Source organism: Callithrix jacchus, chromosome 6, assembly GCF_049354715.1.
Source record: "Callithrix jacchus isolate 240 chromosome 6, calJac240_pri, whole genome shotgun sequence".
Lineage (NCBI taxonomy): Eukaryota > Metazoa > Chordata > Mammalia > Primates > Cebidae > Callithrix > Callithrix jacchus.
Window position 1 is genome coordinate 126,738,426 of NC_133507.1, and position 22,758 is coordinate 126,761,183.

A 22,758-nucleotide genomic window follows, 5' to 3' on the forward strand; every position below is an offset into this window, starting at 1 on the left:
ATGTACTGGTCAGCTATTTTGTAAAATGTTCCTTAATTTGGGTTTTTCTTTTTATTTTTGTTTTAAATATGTATTTTATTATGTTTTAGGTTTTGGGGTACATGTGAAGAATATGCAAAATTGTTGCATGGCAATGTGGTTTGCTGCCTTCCTCCCCATCACCAATATCTGGCATTTCTCCCTATGTTATCCCTCGCCAACTCCCCACCCCCCACTATCCCTCCCTTAGTTCCCCTCCACAGACCCCAGCGTGTGATGTTCCCCTCCCTGTGTCCATGTGTTCTCATTGTTCAACACCCACCTATGAGCGAGAACAATAGGTGTTTGATTTTCTGTTCCTGTGTCAGTTTGCTGAGAATGATGGTTTCCAGGTTCATCCATGTCCCTACAAAGGACAGGAACTCATCGTTTTTTTATGGCTGCATAGTATTTCATGGTGTATATGTGCCACATTTTCCCTGTCCAGTCTATCATCGATGGGCATTTGGGTTGGTCCCAAGTCTTTGCTATTGTAAACAGTGCTGCAATGAACATACGTGTGCATGTGTCCTTATAATAGAATGATTTATAATCCTTTGGATATATACCCAGTAATGGGATTGCTGGGTCAAATGGAATTTCTATTTCTAGGTCCTTGAGGAATCGCCACACTGTCTTCCACAGTGGTTGAACTAATTTACACTCCCACCAACAGTGTAAAAGTGTTCCTATTTCTCCACATCCTCTCCAGCATCTGTTGTCTCCAGATTTTTTAATGATCACCATTCTAACTGGCATGAGATGGTATCTCAATGTGGTTTTGATTTGCATCTCTCTGATGACCAGTGATGATGAGCATTTTTTCATATGATTGTTGGCCTCATATATGTCTTCTTTTGTAAAGTGTCTGTTCAAATCCTTCACCAACTTTTGAATGGGCTTGTTTATTTTTTTTCTTGTAAATGTTTTAGTTCTTTGTAGATTCTGGATATTAGCCCTTTGTCAGATGGGTAGATTGCAAAAATTTTTTCCCATTCTGTTCATTGTTAGTTCACTCTAATGATAGTTTATTTTGCTGTGCAGAAGCCTTTTAGCTTAACCAAATCCCATGTGTCTATTTTGGCTTTTGTTGCCAATGCTTTTGGTGTTTTAGTGATGAAGTCCTTGCCTATGCCTTTGTCCTGAATGGTTTTGCCTTTTCTTCTAGGGTTTTTATGGTGTTAAATCTTATGTTTAAGTCTGTAATCCTTCTGGGGTTAATTATAAGGTGTTAGGAAGGGGTCTAGTTTCTGCTTTCTGCACATGGCTAGCCAATTTTCCCAACACCATTTATTAAACAGGGAATCCTTTCCCCATTGCTTGTTTTTGTCAGGTTTGTCAAAGATCAGATGGTTGTAGATATGTGGCATTACCGCTGAGGCCTCTGTTCTATTCCATTGGTCTATATCTCTGTTTTGGTACCAGTACCATGCTGTTTTGATTACTGTAGCCATGTAGTATAGTTTGAAGGGTTTTTCTTATTATTAGAATGAGGTTATGCATTTTTGGCTTGAATACTGCTGAAGTGATACACTCTTATTAGGAAGTACATGATGTTGATAAATCTTATACCTGGTGATGTTCATCTTGATCATTTCATTAAGCCATGTCTGTGGGTTTTCTTCACTATAACATTACAATATTTCCCTTTGTAATTAATATATATCTTGGGAAAGATATTTTGAAACTATGCAAGATCCTGTTTCTTTTCATACTTTTATCCACCACTTTTAGCATTCATTAGTGGTTCTTGTCAGTAGCAATTGTTACCGTGGTTTTTCAATGGTGATTTCCTGTTGTATCAATTCCTTCTATGTTCATTAATTGGAATTCTTTTCTAAGGAAAAGCTATACTTTCTCCCACCACTAATGTCTTTATTCAATTATTTATGTCATTATAGACTCATCAATATTTATTTTATTCTAAGGGTGATAATCTAGTCCTATCATTTATCTTGTTGCTCAGGTTATTCCAGCATTGGCTACTGAAAGCATTTTCAGGATAGCCCCTGTTCCCTTTTAACTTGTCCATACTTTGAAGAAATTTCTTATTTTGGGCACTGTGAAATGCTGTAAGTTTACCTCATACATTCCCCACCAAACCCCAGGAATCAATCCCTTCTCCAAGAAAGGCTGGCTTCTTTATTACAGAATACTATTCAGAAACCAAGATCTGAGCATGAGTATTGTTGTTTCTAGACTCAGGAAGGAAGGAAGGGAAGGAAAGGAAGGAAGGGAAGGAAGGGAAAGAAGGAAGGTAGAGGGGAGGGGAGAAGAGGAGAGGGGAGGGGAGGGGAGGAGAGACAAGAAGAGGGGAGGAGAGGGAAGGAGAGAAGAAGGAAGAAAGGGAAGGAAAAGGTTTGGTGGCTCATGCCTGTAATCCCAGCACTTTAGGAGGCTGAAGTAGGCAGATCACCTGAGGTTGGGAGTTCAAGACAAGCCTGACAAACATGGGGAAACCCCATCTCTACTAAAAATATAAAACTAGACAGGAGTGGCGGTGCATGCCTGTAATCCCAGCTACTCAGGAGACGAAGGCAGGAGAATTGCTTGAACCCATGAGGCGGAGGTTGCAGTGAGCCAAGATTAAGCCATTGCACTCCAGCCTGGGCAACAAGAGAGAAACTCCTTCTAAAAAAAAAAAGAAGGAAAGAAAGCTATGTATACACATCTGTATTTACTTCCGAATCTATCTGTGTGTACATTAAAAAACCATGAGTTGAGTTTAAATTGATTCCTCCTATTCCAGTCCAACACCACAGTATTCATTCTAGCCTCTTCCTCCATTATTTGTAACCTCTTTCTCATACAGTGAGAAAGCTAGCGCTGATTATCTGCAGTATAATTACTCATTTATTCAACCCTCATATATTCATAAAGTTGTTTCAGAATTGCTAATCCATACCCTAGTACTGACCAGAGTACAGTATTTATGTATATTTCTTTTTGCCTTTATCTTTGTGGTATTTTTTCAAAATACTGTTTTCTATTGATACTTAGTTCTTTTCTCAAGCGCTTCAGTGTGGTTATGTTAGTTATTTGTAATATAATTAGCTTCATTTGTTATAGTTCATATTCCTTTTTGGGTTCCCTCCGTATATTGGTTGATTGTTTTAATGTACATATGGTGAAATTCACTCTGTTGTATATAGTTCTGTGGGTTTTGACAAGTTCGAAAAGATGTGTATCCACATTCATGATACAGAATAGTTCCATAACCCCAGATCTTCCCCTCACCCCTCACAATCACTGATCTGTTTCTATCTCTATGGTGTCATCTTTCCTGGTATGTTATGAATGGAATCAGGGAATATGTAGCCTTTGGATCTGGCTTCTTTCATTAGCAAAATGCACTTGGGGTTCATATGTTGTCATGTGAGTAGTATAACATTGCATGGATGTTTACTTCCTTCTTCTAACAAAATTTGTGGTTCTTGCCCATGCATCTAATGTTTATATTTATAAAATTGTCCATTGGGTTGATTCTTATTGGATTGCTTCTTGGGACTCTGAAACTGTGACTTGAAACTGTTTTTATCTCTCCTTAGCATAGTTTATCTCTTATTTACTTTATCTTATTTACTGTGGTTACTTGCCACAACCATCGATCATTTTAACATTCCAAGGAGGATTACAGCTAACCCTTAATTATTTTTGTTAAGTTTGACAGAGAGAATGGATAATTGAAATCTTCACATAATTCACAAGCCTTATAATACCTACTTCTTCTTCCCTCAACTACTTAAAGGTAACAAAATTGACTCATTTAAAGTTTTATTTCCTTTCTCTTTCTTTACTCATCCTCTGGTAGAAGCACTAATGAATCCTCAGGTGACCATAAAAATGGAAAGACAGAGAAAAAGGGGAAGCACAGGCTGTGGGTAATCTACATAGGAGATAAAAAGCCTCTGAGTCACTGAGAATTGATGGCACTGTAATAAAATAGATCTGAGTAGGGATTTTGTGTCTTTGACTTGTTTTTGATACCTATATAATGCTTGGTACTTGTTGAGTCAATGATGGACTTATGGTCAGTCCTAAAAGCCCACCTAAAATAATATATTCCTACTCAGAAACTGCCAGCCTCCTAGCTCTGTTGTCTTTCCTAGCTTTGTCTATGTGCTCTTCATGGCAAAACATGAGGTTAATTTGTGGTACTGGGAGAATCTTAATTGCATTAAAGCAGGCATTTGTAACTTAACTTCCATGGATAGGTACACATAGTCTTTTGGGAATCTGTAAAATCCTGGAAATTTTATTTCCTGGGAGAGAGAACATTTCCTGGGAGAGAGAACCATAGTTTCCATCAGAGTTCAAAAGTGTAAAGCAAACAAAATTAAGACCTTTAACCAGCAAGATCATCTACAGAACTCTAATACTGACATAGTAACCCTGAGAGCCCTCATACTCTGTTTCTGAGAGATTTTCCTTTGGACTCTAGAAGCATTCACTAGACTAGAAATTCCTTAAGGTAAAATACTGAGTCTTTTATATTGAATATTTTTTTAAATCTCCAGCACCTCATATTGGAGCCTGATCTTTAATAGGTGTTTGGAAAATACTTCCTGAATTAATTTGATATTTTTAGACTGATAGGATTTCTTAGTCTACTGATATAATAAAAAATCTGATTAGCTTATGTTGTTTGTGAGATACATAATTTAGTTGGCAGGAATCCATAAAGCTTTATCATTTATCAGTTAATTAGCTAATAAATCACCAAATTAAAGTGAGTTTATGCAGTACTTTTTTTCTAGTACTTTTTATACTCACCCCACATCCCCACATCTAGTACTTTTTATACTCATCCCATTTCTTTCCTAAATGACTGTAGCTAGCATTGGTAAAACATAGAAATATATTGCCCCTTCTCTTGCTACCTGATAGAGGGAGAGTTTGACTGATTTAGAAAAGATCAATATACAGTATGAAATCTTAACAAAAATGTTTTAGTGTTTTCAACTTTGGATACACAATCTAAACTCAAAACTGTGTTATTATTTAGAATGGACATTGTAGCTTGGTTAATTTATAAATTCCTATAGAGGGCTTTCTGGAAAAACACTGATGATCCATATGTTTGGTATCTAAAACATATACTTAGCCTGAGTTTTGGAAGCCTGGTGTGATCCTATTTCATCTACCAAGTGGTACCCAGTGACTCTTGCCATGCTATTCTCTCTTTTACATCAGATAATGGTACCATTAAAAGGTAGCACAGCCCCATTTTGTGTGTGTTAGTTCTGACCCCCCGATTCAACATTAGTGGAGGCCTAAGCAAGTAGCTACCAGTCAGTGAAAAGCTCAACGAAGTATACTTATTTAAGGTAGCTACATTAGTTAAAATGCATGTATACGTACATATAAATACATAGGTATTTCAATATACCAATAATTTGCAAACTGGGATCCAAAAGCCTGAATTTGACCCATGTAGACCTTATTTGGAAGCCACAGACTATTATTTTTTTTAATCTGAGATATTTAAAAATCAAAGTATTTCACAAAACAAATTTTTAATTTAAAAATATTTTTAGTAGAAATCACTGGCTCATGTTTAAAACCTTCTCTATAAATGTAAGTTTCGTGATAGGCTTTTATATTTTCTGAAAATTTCTTTTAGAGCTCCAGATCTGCAATTCTACAATATTGCAAAGTCTGGAATCATGTTTTGTCTTTCACCTGTGAAAATGTTACTGTTAATCCACATATGTTCAACAAAACTGGCATTGAACTGTTTTTCTGGGAGAAGTGATGGATTCGTGCTGCTGCATCCACATATTCTTGGCAAGTGCCCTTTTGACCACTGGCATGTATTTGTAAGACTGTCTGGGGTTGGGAGGAGAGCCTGTGGTTATGGAATAGATCCAAGTTAACTGGTCCACACAGGGGAGCCAACCCATGACCTTGACCCCATTACCACAGTGTTCTAACCAATTGAGCTAAATAAGTGAGTAATTGTTTCTTAGCAATCTGATCAAATCAGATGGCTTATAATAAGACTCTGTCTGTGGACAAGGGTGAGGATGTCAGTGAACAAAGGAGCTTAGGATCATGGGAAAGTTATCCAGTCTGCAGGTTGGTTGGTGTGCTATATTTGGCCAAGTAGTCACTAAATTGCACTTTGTCATTATGGGTGATCGCATTTCTGGGCAATTGGAACTTACAAAAAAAAAATGAAAGTTTAGAGTTTTTTTTTTTTTTGGAAGGATTCAGAGTTTTCGGTTCATAATTGACAACATATGTACAAACAATTGGGGCACAGAACAGAATGGAAAGAACTTTGTACTGATTTCAGGGGTTCAGGTCCCTGTTTGATCCCAGCTACTTGGTGTGATAGTATGACCTTAGATAGGTCACTTGACTTTCTGAACTTTGGGACGGATTAGAGGAACATGATCAAACAGATCCCTCTAGCATAAGAAACTACCTATTAATTTTTGAACCAGTAGAAACATTTTGCAACAAATCTCTTTATAACTAAAAATGAAAATGGAATATTTTTTACCGAGGTAGATAATTACATAGACAATATTTCAAAAGTGTTTATTGAATGTAGTTTTGAAATATACTGGTGCTTGTATAAAGTCAGAAAGTATATAATATGCATACTTCACACAGAAATCCAATACATATATAAATACATAAACCATAGTTTCATGTATTACATGATTGGTTCCCAATGGCATTTTATATTTCAAAGCACTTATGAATTCCCTTGAAAATGTTTCCTTTTCAAATAATCATTGTTTTAGATACAAGACGTTAATGAAATTGCTTTGGAATGACTCTTCATGAATCTTCTGATTTGGATCCATCAATATGGCCTTTGTAGAACCACTTCTCCTCCCTCTAACTTGCTAAATTTAGTTTAAATACTTTAAGCTTGGACTTTCCTTAACAAATTATTCATTCTTCTTGTTCTTCTTTCCTTTCTTTCTTACTAATGCACTCAAATGTTACTTTTATAGAACTGAGATAATAGTTGGATTTATTATTCTTTTATCCAAAGTGATTCTTCCATCACTGGATTGACTGGATTAGTGAGCATGTAGAGCTCAGTAGGATGGGTCCTACAGAGTGTTAAGGTTGGTATAAAATGAATGACAACAGCTTAGTCACACTTGAAAAAATATATTGGCTTGAGTTTCCAAATAACCTTCCAATATGAAAAGCACAAATACTGTGGGTTTCCACAGAATCAAATATGACTGTAATGTTTGTAAAAAGGATTAGTTATTTGAAGTCACTTCAATATTAGGTGGTGAAGTTTAGAAATACTAAAGATGGGGAGATCAGAAGCATTAAATCCAAAGCCAAATACAGGTTGCAGATGCTCTGGATAATGGTTGCCAATCCAACCGTCATCCAAGTGATGCTGCTGGTGTTCCCTGCACCTTCCAGAGCTGTTCAGAAACACAGGCTGCCAGTTTTTATGCATTGTGGCAGATTATGAGACACCTCTGTCATCTGGATAAACACATAGCTGGGCAGAAATAAAGTTTTCAATATTATTCCTTTATGTGATATGATCCAAAATTTATCTTTTTTTAAAAAGAGCTGAGAGATGAGGAAACACTCTGTGATAAATTTACTTGAGAGTCACCCACATTTTTTTAAAAGTATGCTTACCAGAGACCCCATCTGGAATGTTCCACTCCAGAGGCTCAGACCTCTGGTTGATTTAATTATATGCTTCCTAGGCTTGTGCATTTAATTATGTATACACACAATTCCTAGCACTGGTTTCTTTTGGTATACTGTGTGAACGCTGGCAGACATTTTGAACTGTAGAGAGTATTCTGCATCTGCAGGAATTACTCATCTGTGGTACTGAAGAAAGGAAAAATTAGCCATGGGTACGGGAATGGGAGGAACAAGAAAATATACTTACATAGCAGAATAGTACTTTCACAGTCTAGTAGACAAGCAAATAGGAGCCTGATGCTGTGGACAGACTATAAATCAATTTCTTATTTCTTTGATCAAATTGTAAATCATCACTATGTGCTAAGCTACTACGCATTTCCAGGTGAGAGCATACAATACTGTTGTGATTATGTGTTATTTGGAATAGCACTTTCTGAATTACAGGTGATTAGAAAACTTTCAGAAATCAAGTTGTTGTTGTTTAATTCTGGACATATTTGCTTTAGTGATATTATGCTGCTGGAGAATGGAATTATATCTACTTTTATAAAACTATATTAAAATCCTACAGGAAATTTATTTCTGTGAAAAACAAAAATGGTGCTTTTTGTTCAGGCCCCTCTGGATAAAGGGGAAATGTTGTTGGTTGCAATGGCCCTGAAATGACTGTCTCATCACACTAGGTCTGCTCCTTCCAGATAAGGCACTATGGGTCCTGGAGGATGCCTAGAATATTCATGATGTGGTTCAGTGAATTTTTTATTTTAACTATACTTAAAGTAATGAATTACTCCTCATTTTGCAGTTGGTAACTCTGTCTTACTCACAGATCCCAAATTTCTAAACTTAAAGGAGAAGCTAAGGAAATACGAAGGTTCTAAACTTTTAAGAAATGAATGGAGACCCTTGTAGGCAGCATTAGTTTGACAAATTTCAAGACTTGTGACTTTGTAGCCCTTTAAGAGTCAGTGTAGTCTTATGTCGATTTTCATTTGAAACATTCAGAATATAAAAATATTTTTTTCTCAGTTTACTGATAGTTGAGAATCAGTTCCATTTTATGGCTACTTTTAAGATGCTTACAGAATAAAAAGAGATATTAGTTAACTTTAAATCTAATATCAAAATATTGAAACCCGAGCCTTGCCTTACAAACTAGGTTAGGGTTCATATTTTCCAATTACCTCTTTCTTCAAACGAACTCTTCTATGAAAGAATATATACAGATGGAAGTATTATTATTATTATTATTATTATTATTATTGTTTTTGAGACGGAGTTTTGTTCTTGTCACCCAGGCTGGAGTGTAATGACACAATTTCGGCTCACTGCAACCTCCACCTCCTAGGTTCAGGCAATTCTTCGGCCTCAGCCTCTCAAGTACCTGGGATTACAGGCACATACCACCGCACTCAGCTAACTTTTGTATTTTTAGTAGAAATGGGGTTTCACCATGTTGGCCAGGCTGGTCTTGAACTCCTGACCTCAGGTGATCCACCCACTTTGGCCTCCCAATGTACTGAGATTACAGGCATGAGACACTGTTCCTGGCATATTATTTAAAATTCTCTTAAGGTTAGAATTCAATCTAAAGTGTCAAAACTTGAGAGAGCACAGAAACAACTTCACATATGTATTTATTTGATACTTCAGATTAAGGAGGCCATAATTTCTGAAACTCTGAAATGAAAGGTCTAAGTATGAGATAGAAATCATGCTTTTATAGAAGACTTCTTGCACATTAATCATCTTTAATGATAGCTTTGGGTTTAAATTTCATTCTAGAAATAAATTTGAGTTCTATTAAATTAAGACATCTCAGAAATTAACCCTTAAAAATTTCCCTTATTCAAAATTGCTTTTACATTGATGAAAAACAAAACACACTTTTTAAAAACCAAAGTTGAGAGCTTTTGCCTTTTAATAACGGTTTCAAAATTAATATAGCTTATTAAGAATTAATATAATAACTCTTTTTATTGTTTAAGCCTCTCTTACCAGCTCTACCACGCATTAATTATTTTTCTTCTTTTGTATTTATACAATAAATGCTTGACAAAAAAAGGTACATAATTTAAGATTTTTATGGCACAATGGAAACGTTTCTTACCCCAGGGGTAAAATAATTCTGTGATTTTTTTCATTGTCTGTTCAGGGAAAACTTGATATATTAGAAAAAGAATAATATGGAAAAAAATTTAGGTATACTTTATGTGATGTGTAGCAGGTTTAGAATATAGAGAACATAAAAGAATATTACATGAGCTATAGAGGGTTAATGCTGTGTGTCCTTAATTTTAAATTTCAGATAAATATGATTTTAGCTTTGATCCTACATGGACTAATTCTTTTGTCACTCAACTAATTAATTCAGTATGCCAGAGAAAAGATGCTAATTTGGGCATCAAAGAAGTGATAATTTTTTTGTTTAATCAGAGTTATAAAGATAAGTTTTACTCCCATTAGACTGGGTCTGGAGCTCAATCGTTTTATTCTTGTTTAGTGCAAATGAATTCCATAGAAAATGTGCCCTGTTTCTCTTAACATCTGAAGATGGAACAGTAGGATTTAGGATTCCCTTTAAAATGGTCCTCGGCAAGGTAATTGTAAAAAAACAAAAACAAAAATCATTTCTTCATATTGTCCACGTGTTCTCCTTGCATAGCAAGGTAGGCACCATCATCTCTTCATTGTGATCATGGAGTATATACAAACTTCATGTATGTTCATTTGTGCTGTAGAATGTAGAATGTAAGTTGTATTTGACGTTTTACTAGAGACCAGATGAGGCTTCCAGCTTCCACAGAATTTTCAGTTGGCCCTTGTTGGATTTATTTTCTTTGACATGAGTCAGTTTTTCCCTTTCTAGGCAGGTTGCTGAGATGACTCCATTTGCCTGTGAATGGTAACTTTAGAGCTGTTTCCTGTGGGGACCATTTCCTTCTGCAGGATGAATATGTGGCCAGTGTGGAACAAGCCTGGGCCAACTGGGCCTGGGAACGGCAAGGCAAGTGGGGAACCTTCTACCGTTGATAGAAAGTTTAGCGGTTAAGTATGATTTGGTCTCAAAACACTCTTTCCGTTCCTAGTTTTGGGGTTTCCGGGTTAAAGGAGGCAGAGAAAGGGAAGGAAAGAGGAAGAAGGGGATGTTGTGGGTGCACAAATGCAAAGGCAGAATCCGGCTGTTGACTGAAGTCTGAATCCCAGCCGTGTGATGATCTGTTTGAGTCAGTGTTAGGGCTTTTTGCACAGGCCATCAGTTGTGTCTATTTACTCAACCATCCTTCAGAAAAGCCCGAAGATCCACTTAAAAATAATAATCATAAAAAGGAAGAAGACATACATTCTACTGCTTTGAAATACGTGAACATTTAATAAAAAGAAAAACTTGTTTAACTATTAAGAAAACACAAAAATTCAGAAAGATCTTTCTTTAATGCTCCTGTTAAATGTCTCTCCCAGCAATCGCGAGCATTTCATCTGAGTCACTAAAGCTCTTGACTACCATGTTTTGAAGCCAGTGAGAGCGTATGAAAGCAATTAATCAAAGTTCACTGCGCTCCTGAAGAGTATTTCTTCTTCTGGAAAGCAGAGGGGTAGAATAACTTAAAACTCAGTGACAGTTAATAAGCTTTTTAGAGTCCCTGTGTGGATCTGAAAATCATACCTTATTAGTATCTTTATCTTTCTTGCTCACTCATCCACGCTTATTTTTATTTAATTTTAATTTCTGGCCTCTTTTTCATAAGTTTCCCTTTTTTTCCTGACAGAGTGCTGCTTTAATAATCTCAGAGCACAGTTTTTATTTGCCACAAAAATGCTCAGCAAAAGCAATATCCAGTGTCTAACAAATCTCTCAACTGTTCTTACAGATCATCCCTTCAGAGGCTCTCTGTTTTGTTCAGTTGGTTTTTAAAATATTGGTTATTGGTGATATGTGTTCTGCTTTACTTTCTGAACCCTCTAGAATTATTTTTAACATATCTGATATTTCTAAATCCACTGCATTTCCTAGCCCCTCAGTATGGGGAAAGCAAATTAGCTCAAGGATTCCCAGCAGCTGAATTTAGCCAGAGAGCCGCTTAAGGCACTCCCTAGCAGATGTTTTATCCACTTAGACAGAAGTCATAGAATGTTATAAGACCTCCCTGCTTTTTAATCCTAAAGATAAACACCAACATATTTGAGATCTGAAGATTCAGAATGATAAAATGCCATGACCACCAATTTCAGAGCCACATTCTAGGAATGAGTGACAACCCAGAGAAAAGCAGCTGCTAAAGCTTGGCTGGATAAAAAGGTTGACCTTAAAGGAAGTAGCAGATACAGATATCAGTGGGATTAAAGAGGTTTGTTGTTTTCATATAGCTTGTCATCATCTTGGAAACGTATAAACATACTCAATATAAATGTCTAAACAACATATCAAAATTTAAAATTTTAATTAGAAAACTTAATTTCAGGGTTTCAACTGCCTGACCCAGTTAGGATCAATTAGAAAGATTTTTAATATTTAGTTTGTCTTTCATTATTAAAGCATCAGCTTACTCAGTCTCTACTTGTGTGCACATCCTACAAGGCAAATCCCTGTCTACCTTTGCATGCCACGGAACAGACTTAGAGTTTAAAACTCAGCCCTACTGTTGTGAAAAGCATCCTGGGTTTTGTAGCATTTTGCCTCCCTCCTTAAAAGCTACGGGCACAGCCAAGGCAGTGTGAGGGACCAGAAATAGAATTAGAATATTTTTCCTTCTTAATTGAGATTGATTTGCAACAAACACAAATCTCTTTATTATTCTATCAATAATATTAACATAAAAGTGAGTAATGCCCTTAGGTATCCCCAAAAGGGGGTTGGGATGGGAATGCTAATTGGTCAATTTTCACTGAATTTTTATAAGACTCATTAAGTCTCAAGTACAATGGAACCATGTGAGATAAACAAGGAAAGACCGTTGTGACACAAATTTTAGAGAGAATCAAAAGCTGCAGTGCACAAAACCATATGAGATTACAATACATGGAAGTTAATTTCATCAGTATATGCATATGCTAATTCAGAACCCAATTTAGAATACGTCAGACAACAGAAACCTTTTATAGGGTGAATTTCAGAATCAACTATGGAAATAATAGTAAAGAGCCTATGAACTTCTCTATCCCCATATTTTTCTTTCTTTTTTTTTTTTTTAGAAAGAGAGAGAGAAAGGGGGAGAGAGAACAGGAGTCTTTCTCTATTGCCCAGGCTGGAGTGCAATCCAAAAATAGGTATCAAAAACCTCCTTTATGCCAATAATTGTGGTTCCTTTCTCCAGCAGAGACAGGAAGGAATAAGGGAAGAAAATAACTGCCAACCAATATTTCATTTAAGTCTGTGAAATGCTATGCAAATACTGAAGAGTGATTTACTTCCAATTATGTGGTCACTTTCAAAATAGGTGTAATGGGATACTGAGAACAATGCATGTTCTGTGGACCTGGGTGAAGAATTCTATAAATATTCACTGAGTTTACTTGTGCCAGGTCTGAGTTCGGATCATAGATGTCCCTGTTAATTTTCTATCTCGTTGATCCGTTGAATATTAACAACGTGGTGTCAAAGTCTCCCGCTATTATTGGGCAGGAGTCCAAGTCTCTTTATAAGTCATTAAGAACTTGTCTTATGTATCTGCGTGTTCCTGTATTGGGTGATATATATTTATGATCATTGACTCCTGTTGTTGCATTGATCCTTTTACCATTATGTAATGTCCTTCTTTGTTTCTTTTAGTCTTTGTTACTTTTTTTTTTTTTTGAGACAGAGTTTCGCTCTTGTTACCCAGGCTGGACTGTAATGGCGTGATCTCAGCTCACCGCAACCTCCGCCTCCTGGGTTCAGGCAATTCTCCTGCCTCAGCCTCCTGAGTAGCTGGGATTACAGGCACGTGCCACCATGCTCAGCTAATTTTTTTCATATTTTTAGTAGAGACGGGTTTTCACCATGTTGACCAAGATAGTCTCGATCCCTTGACCTCGTGATCCACCCGCCTCGGCCTCCCAAAGTGCTGGGATTACAAACTTGAGCCACCACGTCCTGCCAGTCTTTGTTACTAGTAAAGTCTATATTGTCAGAGACAAAAGTTACAGCTCCTGTTTTGTTTTGTTTTGTTTTGTTTTTTTGACTCTCCATTTGATTGATAAGTCTTCCACCAACCCTTTGTTTTGAGTCTTTGTGTGTCCTTGCTTATGAGATGGATCTGGATACAAAGTACCGATGGGTTTTTACTTTTTATTCAATTTGCCTGTCTGTGTCTTTGATTGGGGCATTTAATCCATTTAACTTTAGGATTAATATTGATATTTGTGAGTTTAATATTGTCGTTTAATGCTCGCTGGCTATTTTGCCCATTAGTTGATACAGATTCTTCATTATGGAGATGCTGTTTACCTTTTGGTAAGTTTTTGGGATGACTGATACTGGTTTTTCCTTTCTGTGTATAGTGCTTCTTTCAGAAGCTCTTGTAAAGCAGGCCTGGTGGTGATGAAATCTGAGTACTTGCTCGTTCATGAAAAATTTTATTTTTCCTTCATTTATGAAGCTTAGTTTGGCTGGATATGAGATTCTGAGTTGAAAATTCTTTTCTTTGAGGATATTGAATATTAGACCCCACTCCCTTCTAGTTTGTAGGGTTTCAGCTGAGAGATCTGTTGTAAGTCTGATAGGCTTCCCTTTATGGGTAACCTGACCTTTCTCTCTAGCTGCCCTTAGAATTTTCTCCTTTATTTCAACCCTGGTGAATCTAACGATTATGTGTCTTGGGGATACTCTACTTGAGGAATATCTTTGTGGTGTTCTCTGTATTACCTGGAGTTGAGTATTGTCCTGCATTACTAGGTTAGGAAAGTTTTCCTGAATAATCCTGAAGAATATTTTCCAGCTTGGATTCATTCTCTTCATGACATTCAGGTACACCTATCAAATATAAATTAGATCTTTTCACATTGTCCCATATTTCTTGGAGACTTTGCTCATTCCTTTTTACTCTTTCTTCTCTAAATTTGTCTTCTCGTTTCATTTCATTAAGTTGGTCTTTGAACTCTGATATCCTTTCTTCTGCTTGATCAGTTCGACTGTTAAAACCTGTGCATACTTTGCGGTGTTCTCATATTGTAGTCTTTAATATGAATTAATGGTAATTCACTTATATTCCTCTCTAATTTGTCTATTCTCATTAGGATTTCATCAAACCTTTTTTCAAAGTTCTTTGTTTCTTTACATTAGGCTAGAACATGTTCTTTTAACTCACAGAAGTTTCTTATTATCTACCTTCTGAAGCCTAATTCTGTTAATGAAATGCACTCGTTCTCCATCAGGCCTTGTTCCCTTGTTGATGAAGAACTATGATCCCCTGTAGAGGGAGAGGCATTCTGATTTTGGGTATTCTCAGCCTTTTTACACTGGTTTCTTCCCATCATTGTAAATTTATCCACCTGTCATCTTTGTAATTACCGACCTTCAAATTAGGTCTCTGAGTGGGTGTCCAAGTTGTTGATTCCCAGAACCGGAATCTGAGCAACCCACTGCACCAGCTAAAACAGCGGCATTAAGATTCATGGTGCTTTTCTGCCTGAGCAACCCACTGTGCCAGCTAAAACAGCGGCATTAAGATTCATGGTGCTTTTCTGCCTGGGAATCTCCGGTCTGGCTTCCTTCTTGAGTCCCTTTTTCAATCAGCTGAATGGGCGACTCTGCCTTCCTGGAGCTCCAAATGTCAACCAAAAGGGGACCCAGTCCTGTTTTCTCTGCACCAAGAACCACCAAGCTGGCCACAAGAGTCGCGCTGGCAACCTGTGGGGCTCCTCCGCTGGGAATCTCCTGGTCCGTGAGCAACAAAAATTTGTCTGAAAGTGTGGCGTCCTCTCATTCTCTGCGCTTTCACTGGGAGCTACAATCCTGAGCTTCTAGTAATCAGCCATCTTGGATCTCTCTCTATCCGCATATTTTGCTTCAGCTATTTCAAACTGTATAATTTATAAAATCATAAGGAACAATCATGCCTAGTTTGTAAGACAGCTAATTACAGAGTGGACAACCCATTCTCCAAATCCAAAAAATACTATGACTGTGAATTTTATAGGTTTTCACATGTGACATTGTGCCATGGATGTCAAACTTTAATGTTAGTGATGGATAGAGTTTGTAGTTTTTTTTTTCCAGATGCATCATTGACACCCAAAGACATTTCCTGATTGGAGAAGGTGATATACAGACTTTGTTTCAAAGTGTTCAGCTCTCTTTGGATTCATAGCAGATATTTGACAGAGTGAATGAACTTTTTTCTTGACTTTTTAGTTCTCACAGGCCATTCTCAGGATCACTTTTATATAGTGTGTGCACTAAGTGGATGTAGAAAGGTTGATGGTAATAATAAACTGCCCAGTGTGATGTGGGAAAAAGTTGTACATAGACAGAATTTAGCCACTTTAAGTGAATTAAATAACAGAGTAGACGGGAAAAATGCCAGAAGTTGAGCTATGCATATTGTAAATTTGAATCATTCATCAGAGTATGTATTGGAGTCTAGGAGGAATTTGAATGTCATCATTACTTAGAAAACCCAAGGAAAGAAATAGAAACAGAAGAAAATATTTGCTGAAAAACTGGAAGAAAACTACCAAGAATAATATTAAAATCTTTATTATATAGAAAACGGATTCTAGGGACTTAATTTGAGGGATTAGGTATTTATCTGGCAATTGATGTTAATGCTTCAATTTCATGTGCATAGGCTGTTGTGATGTGTACCAGCCACTCAGTAATGAATGAATGAATGAACAAACCATTATCAAATTCCACTTTTCCAGATGGTTGTTCCCAATCTCCCTACCTAGGCAATATAACAACATTAGGGAGGTCTGTGGGGGGTGTTTTTCTATAAACTTCTCTGAGGTTCTTGTCTACCTTGTGTAATTTGATCTTTGATTTCTTAAATTCTAAAAGATCTCATTGTATGGATAGAAACCATTTTTCTTATACATGCTGGACCACATTCACTGATAAATTAATTGCCTTGGAATTCCTCTACTTCCCCTTTACCAGCTCCTTAAACAAGCTAGTTTCCTCTCCTAGGCTGCTGCTCTTTCTGACTTTCCTTCCATCTGAGGCTAATCTCTCCAGCGATGCTATCTCTATCCTCCTCCCTTATCAAGAATTTTCATCTCCTATGCCACTTGTTCATTCACAGTAGCCAAAAGATGGAGACAACCCCAAATGTCCATCAGTGGATTAGTGGATAAACAAAATGTGGTTATGCACATGCAATGGAATATTATTCAGTCTTAAAAGGGAATGAAATTCTGACACATGCTGCAACATACATGAGTCCTGAGGACCTTCTTCTAGGTGAATTAAGCCAGACACAAAAGAATAAATTTTCTATGATTCCACTTATATGAATTTCACATAGAATAGTCAAATTCATAGAGACAGAAAGTCAAATAGCAGTTACCAGGCGCCGGAGGAAAGAGGGAGTGGGGAGTTACTGTAGGGTGAGTACTCAGTTTCCATTTGAGATCATGAAAAATTCTGGACATGAATAGTGTTATGGTTTCTCAATGTGAATGTGCCTAATGCCCCTGAAGTGTACACCAAAAAATGGCTAAAATGGTAAATTGTACTTTATGTATATTTGACCTTAATAAAGAGGGAAAAGAACTTACTCTTCTCTGTCCTCCATCTCTGACCTCTCACTCTTTTTTCCTAGCAGCAACCAAAACGTTCTGTGCTGCAAGCCAAATTGAAAACCTCCTTCTTCAGTACTCGACTGACTGCACCTGCAGCTACCTCCCTCCCAGCCAATCACTACCCAGTCTGTAATGGTCGTATAAACACTTATACTTACCCACCATTTGCTCTTCAGAACATGCCTACATGACTTCTGCTCACACTACTCCGCTGACCCTTGCCAAGGCTATGAATGACTTTATATTGCCAAATCTAATGAATGCCTTTCAGTCCTCACCTCATTGGGTGTCTCAGCAGCATTCCCATCTGTTGACCTTGTCCGTCTTCTTCCAGCAATCTTTAAATTCTTTTTCAACCACATTCTCTTTATTTCTCTCTTGTTTTTTCTCTCTGTTGTCTACCTGCCCTACCCCCGACCCTCACCTCCACTCCTGTCTCTGACCTTCAAGTGTTACAGTTTCTCGGGACTTGGACCTGGACCCATCTACTAGAATTTCCCAAAGATATATTACAAGAATCATGTTTTAAATTGAATTTTTTATACCTTTTCATTGACTCACTATTTTCAAATCACTATTTTCTCTTCTCAGTGGACACTTTAGTCCAAACCACTGTCATCTTGCACCCACTCCTGCAGGAGTCCCCAATCAGTTAAATTACTGTTTTTAATTATGTTACTGCTTTTACTTGCTGCTTTTTATTTCAGCACCGGGGTGGTCTTTTAAAAATATTCATCATGGCCAGGCACAGTGACTGGCTCACGCCTGTAATCCCAGCACTTTGGGAGGGTTTCACATGTTGGCCAGGATGGTCAGGAGATCGAGACCATTCTGGCCAACACGTGAAACCCCATCTCTACTAAAAATACAAAACTTAGCTTGATGTGGCAGTGCATGCCTGTAATCCCAGCTACTCAGGAGGCTGAAGCAGGAGAATCGCTTAAACCTGGGAGGCAGAGGTTGCCATGAGCCAAGATTGCGCCACTGCACTCCAGGCTGGTGACAGAGCTAGACTCTGTTTCAAATATATATATTCATCACATTGTATCACTTCTACTCAAAACACGTGGTTTCTCTGCATTTCTCCTCCACTAACTCTATCTCCTGGTTTCCTCACCTAGCTTCTCTGCAGCTGGAATGACTAAGCAATGACCTCCCATCACTCTTAGATTAAATCAAAGCTTCTCTCGCACCTGTGCCTGTTGGCTTTTCCATCTGCATCCTGGCGGAGTTTCTTCTCTCATCTCCCGGCTTCTGGCCTTTTTTCACTGCTTTGAATGCACCAAGGCTTCCCCACACATGCCATTTGCATTTGCTGTTTCCTTCACCCACCCTCAAGACTTTTCTCCCACTCTTTTTTTTTTTTTTTTTTTTTTTTTTTTGAGACGGAGTTTCACTCTTTTCACCCAGGCTGGAGTGCAATGGCGTGATCTCGGCTCACCGCAACCTCCGCCTCCTGCTTTCAGGCAATTCTCCTGCCTCAGCCTCCTGAGTAGCTGGGATTACAGGCATGCACCACCGTGCCCAGCTAATTTTTTGTATTTTTAGTAGAGATTGGGTTTCACCATGTTGACCAGAATGGTCTCGATCTCTTGACCTCGTGATCCACCCGCCTCGGCCTCCCAAAGTGCTGGGATTACAGGCTTGAGCCACCGTGTCCGGCCTCTCCCACTCTTCACTTGTCTGGACCTTCTCACTCTTATGTTCTCAGCTTTAATCTATTTTTTCACTGAGGCATTTCCCAATCAATCAATTCCCAATTATTGTGTCTTCTAACATCTTTCATAGCACTTACCACAACTAACAATTACAGATTTATACTTGTTTTATAACTGTCTCCTCTTTTAGAATGCAAATTTCATGAGGATAGTGTGTGGTTTTGTATGCCAACACAATATTAATCTAAAGCAATTGCTTGTAATTTCTGACACCTAGTAGATACCTAATATTTTTTGAAAGAAAAAAGAAAGTGAGAAAGAAAGAGAGAGAGAGTAAGGAAAGAAGAAAGAATCTGTTTCATGTGCCCTCTATAAAAATGAACAGAAAAATGGACAGGTGTTTTAAGCAAACTTATAATTCATGAACATCTAAATTTACATAAAGGGTATGTTGAAAGGTGATTTTTCCACTTTACAAAAAAGATCCATCATAATATTCTTTAAACAGGCTTCCTAGGTACATGTAAAATAAGATTTTATTGATTAAAACCATATGTTTGCACAGAAATTTTTAGGAAAATATCTTTTATATAAAGTAAGGTTGACCTCTAAGCAATTTCCTTAAGGCACCTAGCCCAGAATGGCCAACTCTCAAATTTCTAAGGTAACAGATAATGGGATCCTGGAATGCAGTGCATATTTGAAACTCTCGAATGCAAAGTAGTAATTTTAGGCATTTAGGGTTTGTGACTCTTCTCACAATATAGCTAATGGGAAGATAAACCTCCCCAACTCCTCTTTCTATTTCTCAGTGAAAGTAAGAGTGGCTGTGAAATGATCCCCACAAAGGCTGCTACAGAAAGGAAAACAAAGGCTTAGAAAGTCACCAAATCCAGTCTTTCCCCCTTAGTCTCTTGCCACCTCCACTACTGCCACTACTGATAATTAAGTTGTTTTATTGCAAAATGAAAAGGAATTCAGTTTGTTAATAAATAAAAAGCAGTTAACTCCTCTGAGTCTCAATTTCCTTGTCTTAACAATGTGGGAGTTTGAGGGGTTTTCTAAAGATTGTTTTATAATGCTGTTCTTGAGCCTACCTAAACTTTACAAAATAAGGCAATTTATAATCCTTTTCTCTGGTTAATAAAATAAATTTCACAGCTATTTTTTCCCTTCTCATTGGAATCTTTAATGAAGGATTATGAACTTTCAATCAAAGCATTTACAATATTTGTAGAACTGCTTGATTTGACTGTTATTGGCGGTTCTTGCTAAGAAGAAAATACCTTGCAGAATTTACTTGCAACTAACATTTTTTTCTTACCAAACACATTCCACTGTGATGGAAGCATAGTGAGCTATTGCTGAACTGCAGTACAGGTGAACCATTTTAGCAACTAGAAGCAAAACTAATTTATAGGGTGTGGTAATAAAGATCAAGGTAGGCTGGGAAGCAGGTTAGTTTTACCCTTCAAAAACAACACTGCTTTTATCTCAAAAATCCCCAAACCTGCAAATTTAGAAGAAAATATATGGGACATGGGAAAAAAAGAAAAATAAAGCAAGCCTAATACCTAAAGCTTTTGGCAAGATTTTTGCCCTCATCAACCACCTGAAGCATTATTTCTACCCTGACTCCCAACTGTGTTGAATATTTTGCCCAAACATTACTATATTTAATGGCATTTTGAGCAAAAGTTATTTATCTAAGTGGTGTACTGATCTATTAACTTCTCACATAAACATACGTGAGAGCATTGAATGAGGTGTTCAATAAGGTCTCTTGTGGCACTGTCGTGGTATAATTCCAGGAGTTTATCCTTAAGTACCATTGACACTAGGGCTCAGGAAGCCTGCTTAGGAGATTAGTCAACTTTTATTTATATATTAATGATAAATCTTTTAGTTTCTTGCTCTCTATTGCATTAATAGGTCATTATAATTAGTTTTGAATATTTGTCTAAATAATAAGGAAAATTTTCAAATTATGTGTGCTTAGGCTGGCCCTTCCCTCTCCCACCTTCTATCAACACCTACAAAGGGAATCAGTATCTCATCACAGGAAGACCTGACATACTCATTGTAAAGAAAGTCCTGGCTGGGCGTGGTGGCTTACCTCTGTAATCCCAGCACTTTGGGATGCCAAGGTGCGCGGATCATTTGGGGTCAGAAGTTCAAGATCAGTCTGGTCAACATGGTGAAACCCAGTCTTTACTTAAAATACAAAAATTAGCCAGGCATGGTGGTGTGCACTTGTAATCCCAGTTACTCAGGAGGCTGAGGCAGGGGAGTCACTTGAGTCCCCAGTGGCAGAGATTTTAGTGAACCAAGATCACACCACCTGTACCCCAGTCTGGATAACAGGGTGAGACTCTGTCTCAAAAAAAAATAAAATATTAAAAAGTCCTAACTCTAAGCAACCTGAATAATAGAAGAATCACAAAACAAGCTGATGTTTCTTTCCCAGACTTTCACAAAAGCACATAATATTGTGCATGATACATGATGAATGTGAGTGAAAAGAAGGAAGGAAGGAAAAGAAGAAGAGAGAAAAGGGGGAATTTCCTAACCGCATTATATTTCTGCTTTCCTTATCTTATTTTAGTTCCATTTTATGCGAAATGATCTTGACTTACTTAGAATAAAGAAGTGTGACTTAATGAGCTCATCCCATAAATATCTTAGCTTTACCGCAAAAACAATGTGATTATTGTTAACAACCTTCTTCTCCTTCATGTTTCACTAGATTTGGAAAGAAGAAAGAGGATAAGGGTGGAAAGGCTGAGCAGAAAGGTACTCTGAAGCATGGTGGCCTGAGAGAAGAAGAGCTGGAGAAAATGAAAGAAGAGCGTGAAAGGTGAGCAGAAGTGCTGAGCTCTTCATTTTCTTTACTCTTTGGTCTGTGTTTAATTTGGATGTTGCAATAGTCAACTGGAGAAATTTCATTTTAAGAAGTATAGAGGTTGACTAATCCAGAAGCAAAGGTTTCTGACACAAAAAGAACCTACTTCTCTCTCTAGGAAATTTTTATTTTATTTTGAGAAGAAATAACTTCATGTTTTTACTGTATCAGTGCCTGTAATTCCATAACACACTACCACCTGTTTTGACCATAAAAATGCATATTTTCTCTATTTTTTTCAAAGAAAGGTCATTTGGATATTGATGTTTAGAACTATCCAGTTCCCGTAGTCTGTTCCTAATTTTGGTCAAGCTGTTGTATAACTTCTTAATTTTATTCTGTGCAATCCTTGTGGGTCCTGTAATTTGAGGAGTGCATGTCCTTCATTCTTTAAAAAGACACTGTCTCTTATTAGGCTATCAACAAGCTCAAGAGTATATTGCCCATCTGTTAAAGGGCCAGCTTCATTTGCTGGAATAATGCTGGTTTGTGAGAGGTAAATTCTCCTGTTTGAGGAGCTTAATGTTCCATTTGGACAAGAGGTCCTTCACATATCTTTGATGTTAACTCTGGCACTTATCGCAAATGGATGTGTAAATGTCTGATTTTCAAACGTAATTGAATATTCATATTTCTCCTGAAGATTCTTTGCCTTCACAACTAAATGAAGCTTGGAGAAAGACTGAGATTATGACAAAACCAGCATATAATTTTAAGTATTTGATTCTGACTTCATCATGTATATACTCAGATTTATACGAATTTTCACTTGCTTATTAGTTACATTAGTTCTTACAGTTTCTAAAG

The 22,758-nt window shown here is 37.3% G+C and overlaps 1 protein-coding gene across 6 annotated transcripts in view; it reads left to right on the plus strand.

Moving 5' to 3' along the window:
* PARD3B (par-3 family cell polarity regulator beta) overlaps nt 1-22,758 on the plus strand; it is a 1,139,106-nt gene that overhangs the window by 865,810 nt on the left and 250,538 nt on the right. For all 6 annotated transcript variants that reach the window (XM_002749672.6, XM_035305418.3, XM_008999274.5 and 3 more), the window contains one exon: nt 21,796-21,906. In XM_002749672.6, the coding sequence (XP_002749718.3) occupies nt 21,796-21,906 (111 nt within the window). The remainder of the gene's footprint in view (nt 1-21,795; nt 21,907-22,758) is intronic.